At 36.2% G+C, this 21,327-nt stretch overlaps 2 protein-coding genes across 2 annotated transcripts; both read right to left on the reverse strand.

The window, feature by feature from the left end:
• Positions 1 to 791: 791 nt before the first annotated feature.
• On the reverse strand, positions 792 to 20,799 carry LOC113068045 (uncharacterized). The gene is made up of 10 exons (XM_026240614.1): positions 20,625 to 20,799; positions 20,294 to 20,512; positions 3,666 to 3,749; positions 3,106 to 3,165; positions 2,860 to 2,916; positions 2,667 to 2,744; positions 2,485 to 2,547; positions 2,316 to 2,378; positions 2,102 to 2,164; positions 792 to 983 (listed from the first exon to the last, which is right to left on the reverse strand). Exons 1-10 carry the CDS (start codon positions 20,734 to 20,736, stop codon positions 928 to 930), a joined length of 855 nt encoding a protein of 284 aa, XP_026096399.1. The 5' UTR covers positions 20,737 to 20,799; the 3' UTR covers positions 792 to 927.
• Positions 5,652 to 8,538, reverse strand: LOC113068020 (scavenger receptor cysteine-rich type 1 protein M130-like). The gene is made up of 4 exons (XM_026240578.1): positions 8,307 to 8,538; positions 7,869 to 8,177; positions 6,353 to 6,670; positions 5,652 to 6,224 (listed from the first exon to the last, which is right to left on the reverse strand). The coding sequence occupies exons 1-4, from the start codon at positions 8,362 to 8,364 to the stop codon at positions 5,845 to 5,847; spliced, it is 1,065 nt and encodes a 354-aa protein (XP_026096363.1). The 5' UTR covers positions 8,365 to 8,538; the 3' UTR covers positions 5,652 to 5,844.
• Positions 20,800 to 21,327: the final 528 nt, after the last annotated feature.

Genomic DNA, 21,327 nt, shown 5'->3' on the forward strand with positions numbered 1-21,327 from the left:
CTCTGCCAATGAAAAATTCTTCTGAACATTCATTAATTAGCTATTCAGTATCTAATGTTGTTAAATCTAAAGTTGCAACTGTATTATTTAATGAGCTAACGTGAACTAAGACTTAAAAAAGATGAATATCTTCTGTTGTAATTGTAGCTATTGCTCATTGTGAATGTTAATGGTTAACTAAAGAGGTCTTATAGTAAAATTTTGTATTGCTTTATTGCATTTAAATGTTCAGTTATTTTTGTTATAAGAAAAAAGTTATTTAACCTGTTATACTGTATTTTGAACAAAATTAAAATTTCAATACCATTAAAATACCGTATACTGTGATAAAAGCATGAGCAATTAATCGCAACAGGAAAATTTGATACTGGCATAACCCTAAGAAATATTTTAAACGTGTAACAGTAAAATATAGAATATAAAAGTAGTTTATAAGTAAAATATATAAGCCCAGCAGACAAGCAATATGCATAATTTATTTATTTTTATTGTCCACATGATAATAATAGTTGATAGTTGATTTTAGTTGATTTTTCTTTATTTTCTTTCTATTGTGAAAGTAACTTATCGCATCCAAAATAAATGCAAGCATTTTTTCAGCATTATCTGCTCATGAACTCAGTACTTTCTGTGGTGAAGCTGAGGGCTGTTACATCACTGATGGTCATTGTGTTTATATTTAGGATGTTTTGATTTTCACTGTGTTTGTGCTTTATAATGTAAGATCATACATTTGACTTCAGGGATTTTTTTTTTCTTCTATTAACAAGGCCAAAAAATCCAACAAAATCTACAAAGGCATAACAGATTTAATACAAAAATGGGAAAAAAATATAAAAATGTGAGATTGGACATATCAATAACAATATTGATATATCAATAACTCAGCATTTGTTCAGATGTGTTGAACCAAGGCAGTGGATGACATCATTGAGCCAAATGACCCCCTTCCTTGTCTGACTCCTCCTCCACATCATCATAATCTGTTATTAAAAACAAAATCTTAAATCATGTCAAATACTGTACATGAATAAACATTTGAAGTCTAAACAACTGGAAAAATATTAAAAAATACTAAAGGTCCCCTTCTTCGTGATCCCATGTTTTAAACTTTAGTTAGTGTGTAAGTTGTTGATAGAGTATAAATAATATCTGTAAAATTCTAAAGCTCAAATTTCAATAAAAGCAAGATATTTTATTTAACAGAATTCGCCTACAAAAAACGACCCATTTGGACTACATCCCTCTAGTTCCTGCAGTAATGACGTCACTAAAACAGTTTTTTGACTAACCTCCGCCCACATGAATTCACAAAAAGGGGGCGTGGTCTTGTTGCGCTCCGACGGAGAAGAGGAAGAGCTGCATTTGTGTTTGCCATGTCATTGAAACGCTGTTATTTTCATCTCGGAGTCCAATCATCTTTGTTTGGGCTTCCCAGGGAAGCTGTACTTAGAGATTAATGGTTACAATTTATGTTTAACTCGGTTCCTGAAAATTATAATCCATATGTAAAACTATGTGCAGCACATTTTGCTGAGGACAGCTTTCTCAATCTCAACCAGTTTAATGCCGGATTCGCACAAAGATTATTCTTGAAAGATGGAGCAGTTCCCTCTTTGTCTGGAGAAGGCGTTGTTTATGGACCATAACTGGTAAGTGTATTTTATTATTTAAATTGGTGCGTTTAACAGTTTCTGTAACTTATTACACAAAGGGCAACGCTGTTTAGCTTTGTTAACTAGATGTTAGGGCTGTGCAAAAAAAACGAATGCGATTTTCATGCGCACCTCATCAGTAAAAACGCTCCTGTGATTATAAGTACATAAGAATTGAGTAAGTAACTACTCAATTCACGTTACCAGGAGGTCAGCCTGCGCTCAGCTGCTGTCGAATCACAACACAGGAACCGCTGGCAAGTGAAAACAGCGGTATACAGATAGGTGAATTGTGTGAAAAATACTGTGTTTTTTTACACGCGAAACATGAACACGTTATATTGCACACTGTAAACACAATCAAAGCTTAAAAAAAAACTCGAAAAACGGGACCTTTAAATCTAAATAAAGTATAATATGAGAACAAAAGTGTTATAGTAACTTACTCAACAGGTTTGTCACATCTTCACTGACACTCATGACATCATCATACTCCTCCTGAACTCTCTCTGATCAAGAATGAAATAAAAACATCTCATATCAGTTTATAAAACACTTTATCACTTTTGAAGGATCCCTTTTCCCTTCAGTGACTTGATTAAACGGAGCGAATATCTAATACTCATTTAAACATGAAAAATGTAGTTTTGTTCATCTCACCTGTTTCCCCTTGAGAGATCTGTCTATTAATGATGACATCATCATAATTCTCTGCTGTGTCCACTGCACATAAAAATGTCAAAATTGAATATGAGTAATTTAAAATATTTATAACAAACTGGATTTTAAATATTATATGTATATTTTAACTGATAAAAGAGTAAAAGACCTTTTCTGATATCAGAGTTTAGTCCGCTTGTCATGACATCATCATAGCTCTCAGGTGTGTCTTCTACAAATACACACATTCATCAGTCTCACTTTCATTTAATAATAAAAAACTAGCTTAAATGTACAGTAATATTTTAAATTAAGTATATTATATGCTGTTGTAGAGTAAGAGAGTGACACCTGTCTCACGATCTGGTTTCAGTCCATCAGTGATGACATCATCATAGTATCCCGGTGTGATTTCCTTCACCATCTCTTCTGCATCAACACACAATATGTTTGGATACAAAACCAAAATATGTTCTTTTGGCAGATCGAGAATTTATTAATTATTTGGTGATGAATCATGTGATCAATTAAAAACGTCTCTGACCTTTTAGGCCACTGTCATTAGTGACATCATCATAATATGCAATCTTGAACTCTTTTGCTAAAAAAGACACAATGTTAACATATAAGCAAACAGCAGTATTTAAATAATATTGGGTGAATAATCAAATTTGTAATAGAATTGGTTCACTTCACTTAATTATAAAAAAAGGTTTGATATATATGCGATATATATATATATATATATATATATATATATATATATATATATGTGGATCATCTCTCGAACCTGAGAGAAGCTCATCAGCATCTTCATACCCAGAATGCAGTTCTTCAGAGATCAGACTCCCTGAAAAGGAAAAGCAGAGCAGTCAGAAACATGTTCATCATTACAAATAAAAACCGAATTCTCATTATCTTTTGATCATAAAGAATACAATTCAAATATTAATTATTTACATTTTAAAAGGATTATAGGCAGAAATCTCTTTTTCAACCTGTTAGTAAACACACAAGTATCCTCACATGAACCCATTCCTCACTGCCTTCCAGAAATACACACACACACCTGCACCTACACTTAGTGTAACATATAAACACCTCCTTATGACAATCTAAAAATACTCACAGGAAGAGATACTCTCTCCCTCTCTCTCTCTCTCTCTCACACACACACTCACACACACACACACACACACATATAAACATGCACCTGCAGCTCTGTGGTTTTCTGTCAGGAATTCTGTGGTTTGAAGCAGGAGGTTTAACAGGACTAATAATAGATGAACATCAGCTGTCTGAAAGACTCTTATTAATGCTATTAAATGAGATTGATGGCTCATGTCTCACCCCTCTGAGTGAAGTGATTGTGTCTGTGCTGAATCTCCTCATAAACGGCTTCAGTCATCGTCCTGTGTCTCCTCTTAGAGAGAGCTGTGAGTGTAGACAGACAAACCTGCTGTCAGTTCACAACACATGACTGATCACACACTGAATAAGACACAATATGACAGTCTCTGGATCACTCCTACCTCTCCTCATCACTCTGTTCTGCTGAATCAGTATAAGCAGTGGCACTAAGAGCAGTAAGAGCACAACTCCCAGAACAATCACAAGCACTGGGGGGACGGAGAGAGTTTGTGGAGGAGAGACTGATGTTGAGCGCACTGGAGGAGAAACTGGAGGAGAAGCTGATATTGTGGCAGGAGTAGAAGAAATTGACAAATCTGGCGAATCTGTCAAACACATTAACAATCATGCAATTAATTGATTAAAATACACAAATCACTGAAATTATCTAAAAAATAAATTATGTGACCTGCACAGATGAGTCCAGCGTGCTCTTTCTCGGAGCAGTCAGTGTGTTTTTTCAGGGAGAGAGGACAGTCCCACAGGTGAATCTCATTCCCTCTGCACTCGACTCTGTTCATCCACACAACACCTTCACCAGCACCAAAGACTGAATTCCCATCAGCCCTCAGTGCTGCTCCACAACCCAGCTGCCTGCAGACCACCTGAGCATCACTGATGTCCCACTGATCATCACAGACTGAGCCCCACACAGCGTTATGATACACCTCCAGCCTCCCAGAGCACCGGCCGTTACCTCCACTCAGTCTGAGAGGAAGATGCTCTGAAACACACACATCAACCAGCACTGAGCAGCTTCAGCACAACATTTACAACAAAACACACACTGAAACTGAAGACATAGTTGGTTAAATATATAAAATATTTAAAACTGATTTTAAATGCGAATAATCCAGTGCACAGATATTAATATAATAAAGGCAAATACAGGTTTGCACAAAGAGACATTAACTAATGTATTATCAGGAAACTTACTTGAACACTGTCTCTGGTGAGGAGATGCTGAACATGTCAGATGACTCCGAGGAGACTCTTCACTCTCCTTCACTGAAATAAAACATTAAACAATCACAAATATTCTTTCCACCTGCTCTGTTTAGTCTTGCCGGAAAAAAAAATAGTTTACTAACCACATACTTATGGCATAGAAAAAAAATATGACTGCTGAGACCATATTAAATCATTAAAATAAAATCTCACCTGAGCAATTAAATTTGGCCACTTCATCGTCACCACAGTTATTCTGTCCCCAGGGTAAAGATGGACACTGCCATAAAGTGGAATCATGTGGTCGACATGTAACTTTATCCAGCCAGTTAGGAGCTGATTTCAGTCTTGACGTAGAAGCAGATAAATCACCAGATCTTCCACAGTTCAGCTCTTGACAGATCAGACTCACTGTGTCTCTGTCCATCTGGTTCCAGCACACATTACCCCAGGATCCATTGTAGAAAACCTCCACATTCCCTTCACAGCCCTCAGTTAACCTGATCTCTTTAAACTCTAGATAGAAATGCAAAAATACCACTAAAAGAAAAACTATATTGAAAACAAAGGGCACTGTGGACAAATGAATATACTATAAATATGTTATTTTCATTTTAATGCTAAAAAAGATCATCAGCATGTCTACCTGAGCACACGACTCCTACATCCTCCTTCTGATTACAGTCATGATTTCCCCAGCCTGAAGAAGAGCAGCTCCACAGGGACGTCTCATTCCCCTCACACTCCACCTCATCCAGCCATATGTGTCCAGAACCAGGACCAAACCAGGCTGGTACCTGCTGGTTACTGAGGGCCACTCCACACTGCAGCTGTCTGCACACCACATGGGCATCTTTAATATCCCAGGAGTCATCACACACTGTCCCCCATGAGCCGCTGTGAAAAACCTCCAGCCTCCCTGCACAGTCTCCCCCAGAACCCACCAGCCTGATGGACCCACGACCTGATATTCAGAGACAGAAAAACAACATTATTCATCACAAACAACGGAAGAATCTGTCCAGATGTTGATTTTCTCACCAGTGTTCTTTACTGACAACTGTTGTGTGGAGCTGCAGTTTACAGTTTGTGAAGAGCTGCAGTTCTCCAGATGAGCTTTACTTTCTGGAGAGAGTGTTTATTTGTCATTCAATAATTATATAAAATATGCTTAATTTGTTGAAATGTGTAGTTTTATTCTGAAACCAGACTTCAGTGTGGTGTGAATGTGCTCACTAGAGCAGATGACTCCAACATCTCGTCTGTGAGAACATTCAGCTCGACTCCATGAAGAGATGGAACATTCTGAGAGTTTTGTTTCATTCCCGTCACAATCAAACACATCAGCCCAGATTTCAACACTTCCTTCTCCAAACCAGTCTGATCCCACAACAGACACAGCAATCCCACAATTCAGCTGTTTACAGACGACACTGGCAGCTCCAATATCCCAGCATGCATCACACACTGTTCCCCATTTATCGAGATACTGAAGCTCCACTCGTCCTGAACAAGAGTCTGAACCATTCACCAGCCTGAGATCTGTGTAACCTGGACAAACAACTGACAGCTCTTTCAAACAGTATGAAACTAGAGTTAAGATAATTGAACAAAACAACAGCAGTGTATTACATGTGTATGTAATTTATCTAAAGAGATGACAAATGTTAATACTCAACCAGAACAGATCACTCCCACATCATTGTCATGAGAACAGTTGTATTTCTGTGAAGATGATCGTGAACAGATGTCTATCTGAGATTCATTTCCTCTGCACTGAATCTCCTCTGACCAAACACGGCCTTTTCCTTTACCAAAAGCAGCTGCTCCCAGCACCTGTACAGGAGCCCCACAGTCCAGCTGTTTACACACAACCTCTGCATCCTGCTGGTCAAAGACAGCGTCACACACTGAACCCCATCCTTCTGTACGAAACATCTCCACTCTCCCAGAGCACAGGTGAAGCCCATCCACAAGTCGAAGTCTTTGCTCTGAGTCTTTGAAATATAAAGACAGATAATGAAACATCTCTACTCAGCTGGAGGACTAGAGAAAACTATCAAAAAATGTAGACATTTTTTGTCAAATGTATCAATGCAATGAATTCACTTAAACTAATTTTATATGTTCGGTTCACTTAGTTTTGTCGTGGCCACGGTTGTTTGCGTAAACAAACCTGCGTAACTGTAGAAACTCGGGATTATCAGATAAGGATTAATTAATATTTTAATGTGAATTAAGAACATATTACATTATTATATATTATAACATTATTTCATTATTAGATTAAAAACAGCTATCGGACTGTAGCCTGTCCGCGTTATAGACAGCATTCGAAAGAAGTTTATCATGAATAAATGTTACAAGGAGAAATGAAGTACAACAAAATGCAATAAAACATCTTTATTCATCCCAGTCTTTTCCCTTTATATTTGTATAATATTATTATTATTATTTTATTCATTATGTATTTGATTTATTTTCCCTTCATTTCGATCTCTTTACGTTCTGAAGAGTTTTGTAAATATAGTCTACTGTAAATGCCTGACATATGCTCTATGATTACAGCAATACAGACAGTTTAATGGAAGTGTAGTTAAGGTTTAAACATATAGTTCATTTTGCTAATTATTAAACTATAAATAGTCTATACATGTCCATTGATGAATGGATCATTTGGGTAGTTTCATTTTTTTATGAAAAACACAACACGTCACATACGATCATAAATATAATCATAAAGTCAAAACTTTATTGGTATAATTGTAAGGCGTTTACAATATTTTCAACATATATAAGGAATAATTTATGACTTTTTCTAATAATTCAGCGGCCCGTCGTTTTATCCATTTCTCATAATCCCAGGTTGCTATGGTCACGCAGAGTTGTTTACACATTAAACTCGTAAACATAAGAATGTCGTTAATCTCAACAAAATGATCTCGTGAACACGACAAAACTACGAACATGTCCCTCCCGCTCACCGTAGATATGTCATTTTATCTTCCATCTGTAATTTGATAATCTTCATTAAATAAACAATTTAAATAAGATTGTCAGATCAGACTGTCTGAATATACAAAAGACATGACATAATAGTGAAGTTTGTAAACACCAGCATAAATATGTTATTGATTGAGTGTGAATTATGAAAGAGAGTGATGAAATAACAGACTGAGGTTTGGAGCAGTTTACCTGAACAGATGACACCAGCATCGTAACCATGATTACAGCCCCCTGTGCCGTATGATGTACAGTCTTTCAGGGCAGGCTCTGATCCACTACATATTACAAAACCCATTGAAATTGGTCCTGATCCTTGTCCAAAGTGAGCATCGTATGTTGCTTTTACAGCCGTCCCACAGTCCAGCTCTCTACACACCACTTCAACATCAGCAATATCCCAGTAATAATGACACACTGTTCCCCACTGACCATCATTATAAACCTCCACTCGACCATCACAGGGATAACTACCATTCACCAACCTCACACTCACACTGTCTACACATGAGAGAGAGACAAACAGTGAACATACCAAACATAGTATGTAGTAAAGTGTAACATTACATGTAAATTATTTCAGCACATTTTAAAGAATAGATTACCTCTTGAGTCTGAGTATGTACCTACCAGAGGTGATGAGTTTTATCATATAACACAGAAACATCAGCATCAGACAGTTCTCCATCTTCTCCTTCAGCTTGACACACACTACTTCATCAACTCAGAGCACAGCACAAGTTTCTCGTCTGCTCCTCAAACACACTGAAGAAACTGGCTCCTGTCAGCCCCCTAAAGAGAGAGAGAGACTCACAGCTGCCAATGACACTCACTGTTCCCTTATTAGACACAACAGAGGAAATCATCAAACAAAATCAGTGACAAATCAGAAAGCAGCATTTTGATTTTCTCCATATATATCAATAAAGTGTGAGCGCTGATGAGCGGGACTCCTCCTCCAGCGTGAAGAGACACTTCACTGAGGACAGACTCGTGTCAGTCAGAAGTCAGTGTGGAGATAAAGTCACACTAAACTTAAAGCAGATTGATACAGAAACACTGCAGCTTATATTCAGCATCAAACCTGAACCTGAACACAGCAGACACAAGCTCTGATCACTGACTTCTGTAAGTCTGAACACTTCAAACACTTACACAAGCTTACTAGAACCAATTTCTCATGACTAATTTTATGAATTAATGGATTTTATTCAGTTGTTCTTTTATTCTTACCAAAGAAAAAATAAGAAAAAAATATTACACCATAGTATAAAATATATTGTTGTTAAAGCTATTTTGATCATATTTAATTTAATTTAAAAAAAAATCTAATTTAATTAGGTATCATAACTGAGAATAAAATAAGAGCAGTAATTATGTGAGTTTAATACTGCGCTGCTGCATTTGTCCAGAAGATGGCAGCAAAACACTTATAGTCTTGTCTCTGTGTTGCTGCATGAGGAACTTTTCAACAGTGAAAGTATTACAGGACAGTCTCTATTATGTGAAATGCCATAGTTGCCAGAATAATAATAATAATAATAATAATAATAATAATAATTATTTATATATATATATATATATATATATATATATATATATATATATATATATATATATATATATATATATAATGTGTAAAAAATTACTTTTATATCTCATTTTTTAGGTATAATTCTATTTATAAACATTTATTTTTCATTTATGTATTTATTTGAACATGTATGTATTAATTATATATGCATGTATGCCACATTTGACTAAATGTGAAAATAAATATATAAATGTTGACAAATACATAATATACTACTATAGAAACAATTTAGCAGAGTGTTTCACAAAGTCGCGTTTTAATTGTTACTCTGAAACTAATACCTGCGCAAGTGGTGCAACTAAAAAAAACAGCACTACACTAATGCTGAGTTAGCTATGATTTATTTATTTTTTTCATGTTTAATAGAGGGCTAAATGATCGTAGTTTGTTAATTATATCGCTGCATTGTTATTGTTTGCTGCTGTTCAAGTTGTTCTTAAAATGATGCATCTGTTAAAAGGATTGCAATGAATGTACAGTATTGTTCAAAATAATAGCAGTACAATGTGACTAACCAGAATAATCAAGGTTTTTCGTATATTTTTTTATTGCTACGTGGCAAACAAGTTACCAGTAGGTTCAGTAGATTCTCAGAAAACAAATGAGACCCAGCATTCATGATATGCACGCTCTTAAGGCTGTGCAATTGGGCAATTAGTTGAATTAGTTGAAAGGGGTGTGTTCAAAAAAATAGCAGTGTGGCATTCAATCACTGAGGTCATCAATTTTGTGAAGAAACAGGTGTGAATCAGGTGGCCCCTATTTAAGGATGAAGCCAACACTTGTTGAACATGCATTTGAAAGCTGAGGAAAATGGGTCGTTCAAGACATTGTTCAGAAGAACAGCGTACTTTGATTAAGAAGTTGATTAGAGAGGGGAAAACCTATAAAGAGGTGCAAAAAATGATAGGCTGTTCAGCTAAAATGATCTCCAATGCCTTAAAATGGAGAGCAAAACCAGAGAGACGTGGAAGAAAACGGAAGACAACCATCAAAATGGATAGAAGAATAACCAGAATGGCAAAGGCTCAGCCAATGATCACCTCCAGGATGATCAAAGACAGTCTGGAGTTACCTGTAAGTACTGTGACAGTTAGAAGACGTCTGTGTGAAGCTAATCTATTTTCAAGAATCCCCCGCAAAGTCCCTCTGTTAAAAAAAAGGCATGTGCAGAAGAGGTTACAATTTGCCAAAGAACACATCAACTGGCCTAAAGAGAAATGGAGGAACATTTTGTGGACTGATGAGAGTAAAATTGTTCTTTTTGGGTCCAAGGGCCACAGGCAGTTTGTGAGACGACCCCCAAACTCTGAATTCAAGCCACAGTACACAGTGAAGACAGTGAAGCATGGAGGTGCAAGCATCATGATATGGGCATGTTTCTCCTACTATGGTGTTGGGCCTATTTATCGCATACCAGGGATCATGGATCAGTTTGCATATGTTAAAATACTTAAGTCATACTCAAGGTCATGTTGCCCTATGCTGAAGAGGACATGCCCTTGAAATGGTTGTTTCAACAAGACAATGACCCAAAACACACTAGTAAACGGGCAAAGTCTTGGTTCCAAACCAACAAAATTAATGTTATGGAGTGGCCAGCCCAATCTCCAGACCTTAATCCAATTGAGAACTTGTGGGGTGATATCAAAAATGCTGTTTCTGAAGCAAAACCAAGAAATGTGAATGAATTGTGGAATGTTGTTAAAGAATCATGGAGTGGAATAACAGCTGAGAAGGGGCCACAAGTTGGTTGACTCCATGCCACACAGATGTCAAGCAGTTTTAAAAAACTGTGGTCATACAACTAAATATTAGTTTAGTGATTCACTAATTGCCCAATTGCACAGCCTTAAGAGCGTGCATATCATGAATGCTGGGTCTTGTTTGTTTTCTGACAATCTACTGAACCTACTGGTAACTTGTTTGCCACGTAGCAATAAAAAATACTAAAAACCTTGATTATTCTGGTTAGTCACATTGTACTGCTATTATTTTGAACAATACTGTATTATGTCAGGGACCCAGACAGCAAGCAGTTTCGGCCCAGAACCGGCCCACGTGAAATCCATGCTGGCCAAATTTGGGCCATTTTTAGGCTGAAACTGCTTGCTGTCTGGGGAATCGGTTGCAATGAGCTTGTGTTTCATTGTAAAGCAGACATAAATCAGAACACATTGTTCATTCCACTGCTGTACTTTTCCATTGTATTTCAATGTAACTGCGTTACTCGACATTTTGAATCGTCTCAGGTCTCTAGCAGCTTCTCGTCACCAGTGCTGCGCTGGCGCCGGCCATGAAGACTATAGAACCCTTGATATATATACACAGTTACCATTAAACTAATGCACATAAAATATGAATATTTAATGCAGTTCTGTGTAACTTATTCAGCACTGTCCATTAATAATGATATCATCATTGTTTACCGTGAACTCTGAAATGTAACATTACACTGATAAAGTGAATTTTTTTGTTGTTGTTTTTTTTATCTGTAGCCTACAGCCCTTAAAGGAACAGTGTGAAAAATAAATAAAAAGCTAGATAATATATAAGAAACCGATCATATAATAACAGAGCTGCAGAGTCATCATCACACAGTGTTCCTCACTGACCGTCATGATGAACCTTCACTCAGCAGCACAGAGATACTGCCACACACCAAGCTCACTAAAGCTTCAGGTCTTTAAAGTCTCTACAAAGTTAGCATTATTTCTCTGAATAAATGATATGTATGTTATTTCCTGACTGAGCAACATTTATTTCAGACTCTTCAAGACTGTACACACTCTAAAAACGGCTGGGTTATTTTTTAACCCAAAATGTTGGGTTGAGTATGTTGGGTCATTTTGTTGGGTTATTTTATTTCTTTTTAAACACTTTTGGGTAGTTTCAATTTACCAGGTGTTGGGTTAAACCTGCTGGGTTGCGTCGCTGGGTTGTTTCAGGCCAGCGCTGGGTTATTTAACGCGCCTTGAAGATGTTTAAATCGCTCCCCAACTGTCACTTTGGAAGAACAACGGGGCAAAGCCACGGCTTTCAACTGTTTTAAGGTAAGTTTATTTAATTTTTTCTTTAATAATTATTTTAAATTGGCAGAATTATAACTTTTTTTGCGCAAACAATACTGTTAAACGTCTAACAGTTACAGGCCAACATTATTTACGTTAAATGATGAACTGTTCACTTCAAACGGCCAACCTACGTTACGTGACTCGAATAATCATGTTAAGATATCTGAGACGACATATTAATACAGTTTTTATTAAGTTTCAGACAGTGACGGATGGCTGAAATATGCGAATAACTGTGAAAATAGAGGAAAAAGTAGTTTCTGACACTGAAAAGCGAATTTGACATTTAAGTGAGTCAAATGAGTTCAAAAAGTGAATACGACATTCTGCTCTAATGTAAACGCATGCAGTTGTCCATATCGACATGTAAATCATACAAATTACGTGCAATATAGTCGGACCGCAGGTCTAAGAGAACCGACGATCCAGTTCAAATAAACCGGTTCAGTCTAACAAAGTGATTCCCGGAAAATAATCGACGTCTCAGGGCATTTCAAAGTGCGCGGATGCACAGCGAGTGTGGTAGGCCGCGTTAGTGAGGTGATTTTATGCTTTTGTGGTTTATAAAGTCTTTTTACATACAAGTTATAACTCAAAATGTTGTTTTTTCCTGTCAGAAAAGCACATGGATACATTTGTGAGAGAAAAACTCGTCGAGTGCAGCCTTATTGAGGCGTCTAACGGTAAGTTCATGTTTATTATACATTTTACATAATTGCTTGTCTGTTATAATCAACTAACGTTAACCCTCACGTAACTTAAACGCACATATATTTTTATTTCGTGCTATAGTTAAAGCTGCACTTAGTAACTTTGTGTTAAGAATGTACATTATTTATGAGCGTAAACATCATAAACATACAGATCGTGTTTTTGACTTGTCCTTATCACTTTGGTACACCTATAAGTGTTTATATATGGACTGTTTTAAAGCTGCGGAGTAACCCAGTACCTGCGTGACTTGTCATAGAAATGTCTTTGAGCGCTTTCAGTGTGATCTCCCTTACTGTGCCAGCGACTGTCAGTGTTTGATAAAGCCAGGATATTAACATAAAACTGTGATTTATAATGACTGGAACATCCCATTGATTAGACAGTTTGAAAGCACAACTTTCAGCCAATCACTAGAGCATATTCTGCTTCTGAAGACCAACTCATAGGTGAATTTAACTCATAAACATGATGGACTCAATTTCATGATGAACTTCACACAGTTAATTGAACTGATTCACTGTTATTAAAACCATTTTTTTTTTTTTTTTTTTTTTACTTTATTTTAAAGGTTGGAACAAACATCGAATTCCTTAACCGAGCAGAGTCCACAAAACCCCATACAATTGTTGTGGCGATTTAAAAATGCCAGCAGATCTCTCAGGCATTGATCATAATCAATGGACAGGTAAGGATATTCTGGACAATTTTCAAAAGGAATTGCAAATTGTATATTTAATTGCAGTTTTCCACATGTGGACGCATACATTGTGACATAGTCCGAATGCAATTGAAAAGCCTTACACAGAAAGCTGTCAATTTGTGTCAAGCGTGGGACTATACTATGGGGCGTGTTTTTTATTGGGATATATTCTGTAGTTTTTACCCCAAATCTCTCACTGTTTGTACTCTGCTGCACATCAGCAAAACAACATTGCAGTTCTACTCCGATTTACCTATTTGCATCTTACCCTATATTTTATTCCTCAGGTGAAAAGTTTAATGGTGAATATTGACCAATAGTACCATGTGGCTCTAACAGTTAGCAGGCTATAGTAGCTGCATTTGGGGTAAAAATGACAGAATTATTTATTGTGTAAGGTGCAAAGAATATTAGGAGATCCGGGTTGCACTGTCTGTTCTTTAACACGCATCTCTGTTCTTTAACACGCATCTGTCTGTTCTTTAACACGCATCCTTTAGTAGTGCCTTAACCTCCATTGTTCAAAGCATTTTGGCACAATTGTCTTTGAGTGACATCACCTCCCAATACAAACACTCTCCATAGTATGGTCCCACCTCTGGCAAAATTGACAGTTTTCAATGTGAATCATTGGAAATTCAGATGCTAAAGTAATTGCGATTCCATTTGAGTTTTGACAGGTAACGTGCGACACAGTGAAAAAACAGACATGGTAATTACCTCATGTACTTGTTCTTATGTTGCATCTATGCTAACATTAGTCTGTTTCTCTCTTATTCTGAGGTCACCGTAGCCACCAGATCCAGTATGTATCCAGATCAGATGGTGGATCAGCACCTAGAAAGGACCTCTACTGCCCTGAAAGACAGTGGAGACCAGGACAACTAAAGCCCCAGATACAGATCCTCTGTAAAGACTCAGAGGACCACCAGGACAAGACCACAGGAAACAGATGATTCTTCTGCACAATCTGACTTTGCTGCAGCCTGGAATTGAACTACTGGTTTCGTCTGGTCAGAGGAGAACTGGCCCCCAACTGAGCCTGGTTTCTTCCAAGGTTTTTTCTCCATTCTGTCACCGATGGAGTTTCGGTTCCTTGGTTTTCCTAAGTTGGGGACCATTAAGATCAAGCGATATCATCGACTTGATCGCACAGAGGGACGATACATCACTGAATCAATGATGAACTGACTTTAACTGAAAACTGAGTGTTTACTGTTATCCCTTCACATTATTACACACTATTTTCCTTTTTAATATTGTAAAGCTGCTATGATGCAGTATTTGATCAATATGACAGGATTATTACTCATAATACATGGAAAATACAGCTGCAAAGGGACTTTGAAACTGAAACAGTAATTTTTGTTCTGTGTTTTTGAAACAGTGTTTTTATTCAATATTTGCAATTGTGTTTGGATTATGTCACAATGTGTCTTTATCTCATTTCCTTTTGAAAATTGTCCTTCCGTTGACAGGCTCTATAGCAGAGTACACTGCTCTCAGGTGTAGATCTTTGCTTCAGAGCTTAAGTGTTTGACAATAGTACACCCAAAAATGAAAATTGTCATTAATTATTCACCCTGGTCTGAAACCTCTCGAATTTCAATTTGTGTTCTGAAGATGAACGAAGGTCTTACAGGTTTGTAACGACATGAAGTTGAGTAATAAATGACAGAATTTTCATTTTTGGGTGAACTATATGTTGAACTACCCTAAGCAGTGCACATCTACCTACATATGAGTCTTTATATACTTGATATAAATTTAAGGACATCTTTAAATAATTTTACATTTAAATTTAAAGAATGTTAATTGTCAATGTCATTTCACTGTGTATTTAAATAGCTAAACATGTCAAAATGCAATAGTTAAACAGCTAGACAGGTCACTCAGAAATAATTTTCTTATTTATTGCAACTGTAATTCTGTGATTTTTATTTTATTTATTTATTTTGCATTTGCTGGAAACAAAAAAAAAAGGAAAAATTCCATATTGTTTGTCATTGGTACAAATTTTTGAATGTCAGATGGCATTAAAATTATTTTTTAACAGTCTAAATTACCTGTATTCTTCATTATTTATTAATCCATGATTGCTTTATTAAGCAAAAGTAAAATTATGAGAATAACCCAGCAAGAATAACCCAGAATCATAAAAATGCAAACCCACAAATGGTAAAACTGACTCTAACTTGGGTTTTCTCAATAACCCAGCATGCTGGGTTAAAATGTGTAAACCAGCATGTTGGGTTACTTTAACCCAGCACGTGTTCTGTCCAATATTTACCCAGCGCTGGGTTGCCAATTGGGTTATTTTTAACCCAGCCATTTTTAGAGTGCAAGTTCTGGCATTTTACTGAACTACAGTTTCCATAGGAGTTAAATCATTAAGTGCTTCAAATTGCATACTGTTAACAAACATTTTTTTGAAACATTTGCAGTTGTCCTACTGTACTAATAAAAACAATGATACAACGACATTATCACATAAGCACAGTGAATAACTACACGGTGCATACATCACAGAGAATACATCATTATTCAGATTTCAGAATGAACACTTTGACATTTGTAATACATATGCTGAGATTTCTCGTTCAAATATTCGCTACTGTAATGAATATTTATGTCATTTTTTTTATAAGCAGGGGGAATGGCCAACATTAAACAATCATTTACAGGCTTAGGACATCTGCATTGTAAGAATGTATAGTGAGACTTCAGAGATAAATATTGTGTATTGTTAGGTGAATTTTTCTTGTTTCTTTTCTCACTGCATGATTTTCTAATGTGTGAGAATACTAGAGCAAAGCATGCTTATGTTGATTATATTAATAAATATGGGATAAATGCTTCAAAACGGGACTATACTATTCTCACAAATTCCATTCCTGATAAGTTGTTATTTTTAATGTCTTAAATATATTGAAAATATATTGTAATTTTAGTTTAATTTTCACTAGATTATTTATGAAAGACGTTAATATTATGGATAATACGTTTACAAGCTTATTTTTGAGAAACTGTTACTGCTAATAATGGTTCATCTTTTAAAGCTCATGGAAAGTGGTTGACTCTTTATCCAAATGTTAATTTTCAGAAAGTATAGGCAGTCCCTATAAATGAAACCAATTTTGGTTTAATAATAAAATAAAATAAAATAAGTTATTTTAAAATGATTCATCATTATTACCACTGCAAGAAATATTTAAGTAAATTTATACAAAATCTTTCTCCGCTCTGTTCTTTTTGCCAAGAAGAGGAAGAATCTGTTTCACATTTATTCTTTTTCTGTCTTTATACTAAACAATTCTGGCTTCAGATCTCAGCATCTTTACATCTTGTGTTCTTTCTTCTATGTAACATTTCAGCAGTTAAGGTTCTCTTTCATTCTGTGGTTTCTGATAATAGAGAGCTAGAGGATGTCCTGGACTTTATTTGTATGATGGGAAAATTCCACATTCACAAAGCGTGATGAATTAACATTAAACCATTTATTTAATTTCCTTTTAATTGTTATTGTATCCCCTCTTGTTTATGTTTTTGTTTTAATGTTTATCAGTTTCTTTCTGATATTGTTAATAAAAAATACATAAATAAAAAAATGCAAAAAAAAAAAAAAAAGAAAAGGAAAAAAAAAGAGAAAGAATCATTAAATAATGCAATATGGCAGCGCGGTGGTTTCACTTTTTGTGACGTCGTGAGCAAGTATTCTTGTCATGTGTTTCTGACAATCAGAAAGCACCACTGCAGCACATAAAGTGAACAACATGCTTTCCTTTTCAGTAAATTCATTGTTGTGATCTTTGATTTGTGTTTTTTTGTTTTTGATGTTATCTTGTATATTTCTGTTATTTGTTTCTACTTTTTCGGCCAGGTCACTCTTGTAAGAGATTTTAATCTCAATGAGTTTTTATCCTGGTTAATTAAAGAATGAATGAATCAGTTAAAAAAGAAAAGAAAAAAAAGTTATTAAATTATTTTTAAAAGAAAGATTATGCTCATGTCTGCTACTATAGTTAAACCATGGTAACCATGCACAAATGAACCATAGATTTACTATATACCATAGTTTAACCATGGTATTTTTACAACTGTGGTAACAAATGGTAATAATAATAAAAACTGTTTAAAAAAGAAAAAGTACATTTTCATTTAGTTAAAGTAATTTTCTTGTGGTCTGTTTCTTTATTTGGTTGTGTTGTGAGTATTTTCAGCACCATAACATTCTAATGTCCTTTAACAAAATATTAACAAAACCATCAGTGAATGATATTTTGATATTTCATATTATGATATTATTAAGTTGAAGATATTGTAATCCATTAATGATGGGAGGCAGCTCAATGATGAACACATTCTCAACACAATTATGTTTATACAAAGTCACTGAATGTCAGAAAATGACAGGTTTTTGTTCTCTCAAATTTCTAAGGCTACACAATAGAAAAGATTTGTAAAAGTGTCTGGAAAAAGTCAAGCACCTTTTTAAAATGTCATGAAAGCAAAGCATTTTTTTCTGTCAAAAATTTTAATTGTATATTTCAGTACAGGATGTATCAAAACACTGTTTAGACTGCAACTGAAACACATATAGTAAGATTTCTAAAATCTTACAAGCTTTAAAAGGATTTGAGGCAGTGTGTGAGGTTTGAGTTAAACAGCTCCTGTCGGTTTTCCTGGATCCTCCTCCACATCATCATAGTCTGTTATTGATAAACAAGAGAACGATTAATGTATCGATACATATATTAAAATGCATGATAAAAAACCCTACAACACTAAAACTAGCAGTACATTTAAATGAGCTTTTATAACCACACGAATTGATAAAGTGATTATAAAGACTAAATGAAGGTGTTAATAACGTACCACACATGTCACTCATATATTCGCTGACATTCTTCACATCATCATACTCCTCCTGAACACCCTCTGATAATAAATGTGGTGATTATTAATTACATGAACAAACAGACATATATCAGGGGTGACCAATCCTGCTCCTGGAGGGCCACAGTCCTGCAGAGTTTAGTTCTGAGCCCAATTAAACACACCTGAACCAGCTGATCAAGGTCTTCAGAGTCACTAGAAACTTCCAGACAGGGGTGTTGGGACGAGATGGAGCTAAACTCTGCAGGACACTGACCCTCCAGGAGCAGGTTTGGACACCACTGGACTACATACTTTATTTGGCACAATAATTTGAAGAAAAAAAAAAAACAGTTCTAATCTAGAAGGGTGTAAATTGAATCCGACACCTTTGTTATCATTGGAGAACTGTCGTATGATGATGACATCATCATAGTTTTCGGGCAAGTCATCTACAACAAAATAATGAAAAATTAAATGCATCCATCAAATGAACAACATTTTTGATATCTATATATCTATATATCTATATCTATATCTAGAACCTGTAGCATGTCTCAGTCCAGCAGTGATGACATCATCATAGTTCTCTGATGTGATTTGTTGCTTTTCTAAATGAGTTAAAAACAAAGAGAGAACAGACATTAGTCAGGGCAGAAGGGAAAGATGGGACAGAAGTACAGGGGGTTCAATGGATCGTACTGTTGTTGATTAACATACTAATTGTTCAACTGACAACACATCTTCAAAAAAAACTTTCAGTAATCACAAACTTTGTGAACATGATGTGATCTAAAACCTTTGTTCAGTACATGCCACTGTTAAGACTGTAAGTCTGTCCCTCACATCCTCATTTTCATCCGCATACAATGTGCTATCTACCTTGACTAAAGTCTATAATCAGAAACAGGTTTACTGTTCACAGGCAAAGAAGGTTAAAGAAGTGAAACCCATCAGCTGAAGTCACTCACCTGTTGGGCCTTCAGTGCTGGAGAAATCATTATGGTATTCAGGTTTGGTTCTTTCTGCTTTAATAAAAAATATAGAAGTGAATGAATGAATAAATAAATAAATAAAAACCATAACTAAATTATGTGTTGAATGGTGTAAATAAGGTAACTAATTTTTTAATTATATATGCATCACACAATATGCAGTACATAGGGTTTAGTAGCAGGTGACATTAATATATTTAAGTCCTCCAACCTGAAAGAAGCTCATCAGCATCTTCATACCCAGAATGCTGTTCTCCAGAAAAGACACTTCCTGTTATGGAGTAGGACCATCAGACAGATGTTCACAATCACAAATCTGCCAAACCTCCACTTCCTTTGGATCATTCATCACTAATATTATAATCAAATAATACTCCCACAAATAAATTATTGTGATTTATTCCACTCATCCCTCTGTAAAGTGATTATCCTGTTGATGACTACAAATCTAATACTATAACAGTTACTCACCCCTCTGAGTGAAGAGACTGTGTCTGTTAGTGCATCTGTGCTGAATCTCCTCATAAACGGCTTCAGTCTTCATCCTGTGTCTCCGCTTAGAGAGAGCTGTGAGTGTAGACAGACAAACCTGCTGTCAGTTCACAACACATGACTGATCACTCACTGAATAAGACACAATATGACAGTCTCTGGATCTCTCCTACCTCTCCTCATCACTCTGTTCTGCTGAATCAGTATAAGCAGTGGCACTAATAGCAGTAAGAGCACAAGTCCCAGAACAATCACAAGCACTGGGGGGACGGAGAGAGTTTGTGGAGGAGAGACTGATGTTGAGCGCACTGGAGGAGAAACTGGAGGAGAAACTGGAGGAGAAGCTGATGTTGTTGTGGCAGGAGTAGAGGACACTGATAAATCTGGCAAATCTGGCAAAACAGACACAAACATGTTCAAAGCTAGGAATGTTCTGAATATACCAACATTACACACTTTAATATGGTCTAAAAGGAAATATTATTCCTCAGAGATTGTTGTGACCTGCACAGATGAGTCCAGCGTCCTCTTTGTGGGAGCAGTCAGTGTGGTTTTTCAGGGAGAGAGGACAGTCCCACAGGTGAATCTCATTCCCTCTGCACTCGACTCTGTTCATCCACACAACACCTTCACCAGCACCAAAGACTGAATTCCCATCAGCCCTCAGTGCTGCTCCACAACCCAGCTGCCTGCAGACCACCTGAGCATCGCTGATGTCCCACTGATCATCACAGACTGAGCCCCACACAGCGTTATGATACACCTCCAGCCTCCCAGAGCACCGGCCCTTACCTCCACTCAGTCTGAGAGGAACATGATCTAAAACACACAAACATAACAAAAAACTAGATACATTTATTATCAGCAGAGTACTGTCTGAACAGCAGCATGTGTGTGATCTTTTGTATATTCCAAGATGAAATCCTGCTGGTTTCTCATATTTAAAAAAACACCATTATCTTATTTCCCTGGTAACATGGAAACAACCATGAAAATTATGAACGTTGAATGCAACCCCTGTTGAAAAAAAACAGCTGGTTAGGTATGTTTTGAAACATGCCATCTAGTTAAAGCTAGTCATGTGCTGGTCCTAAGCAACCAGCTTCCATTCTCAAAACATACCTAACCAGCATGTGCTGGTTTTTTCAACAGCGGTTGCATTCGACATTAATAATTTTCATGGTTGTTCCTGTTAAATGAACTTACC

This window comes from Carassius auratus, chromosome 4 (assembly GCF_003368295.1).
Source record: "Carassius auratus strain Wakin chromosome 4, ASM336829v1, whole genome shotgun sequence".
NCBI classification, from domain to species: domain Eukaryota; kingdom Metazoa; phylum Chordata; class Actinopteri; order Cypriniformes; family Cyprinidae; genus Carassius; species Carassius auratus.

Coding starts and splice junctions, on each gene's coding strand:
- LOC113068020 (XM_026240578.1), bottom strand. CDS start 8,364: ATGGAGAACTGTCTGATGCTGATGTTTCTGTGTTATATGATAAAACTC. Junction 6,671..7,868: donor TGCTGGTGTCATCTGTTCAG/GTAAACTGCTCC, acceptor TATATTTCAAAG/ACTCAGAGCAAAGACTTCGA. Junction 6,225..6,352: donor TGTGGGAGTGATCTGTTCTG/GTTGAGTATTAA, acceptor TTGTTTGTCCAG/GTTACACAGATCTCAGGCTG.
- LOC113068045 (XM_026240614.1), bottom strand. CDS start 20,736: ATGAACAGAGTCGAGTGCAGAGGGAATGAGATTCACCTGTGGGACTGT. Junction 20,513..20,624: donor CGCTGGACTCATCTGTGCAG/GTCACAACAATC, acceptor CTGTTTTGCCAG/ATTTGCCAGATTTATCAGTG. Junction 984..2,101: donor AGATGTGACAAACCTGTTGA/GTAAGTTACTAT, acceptor TTTTAATAACAG/ATTATGATGATGTGGAGGAG.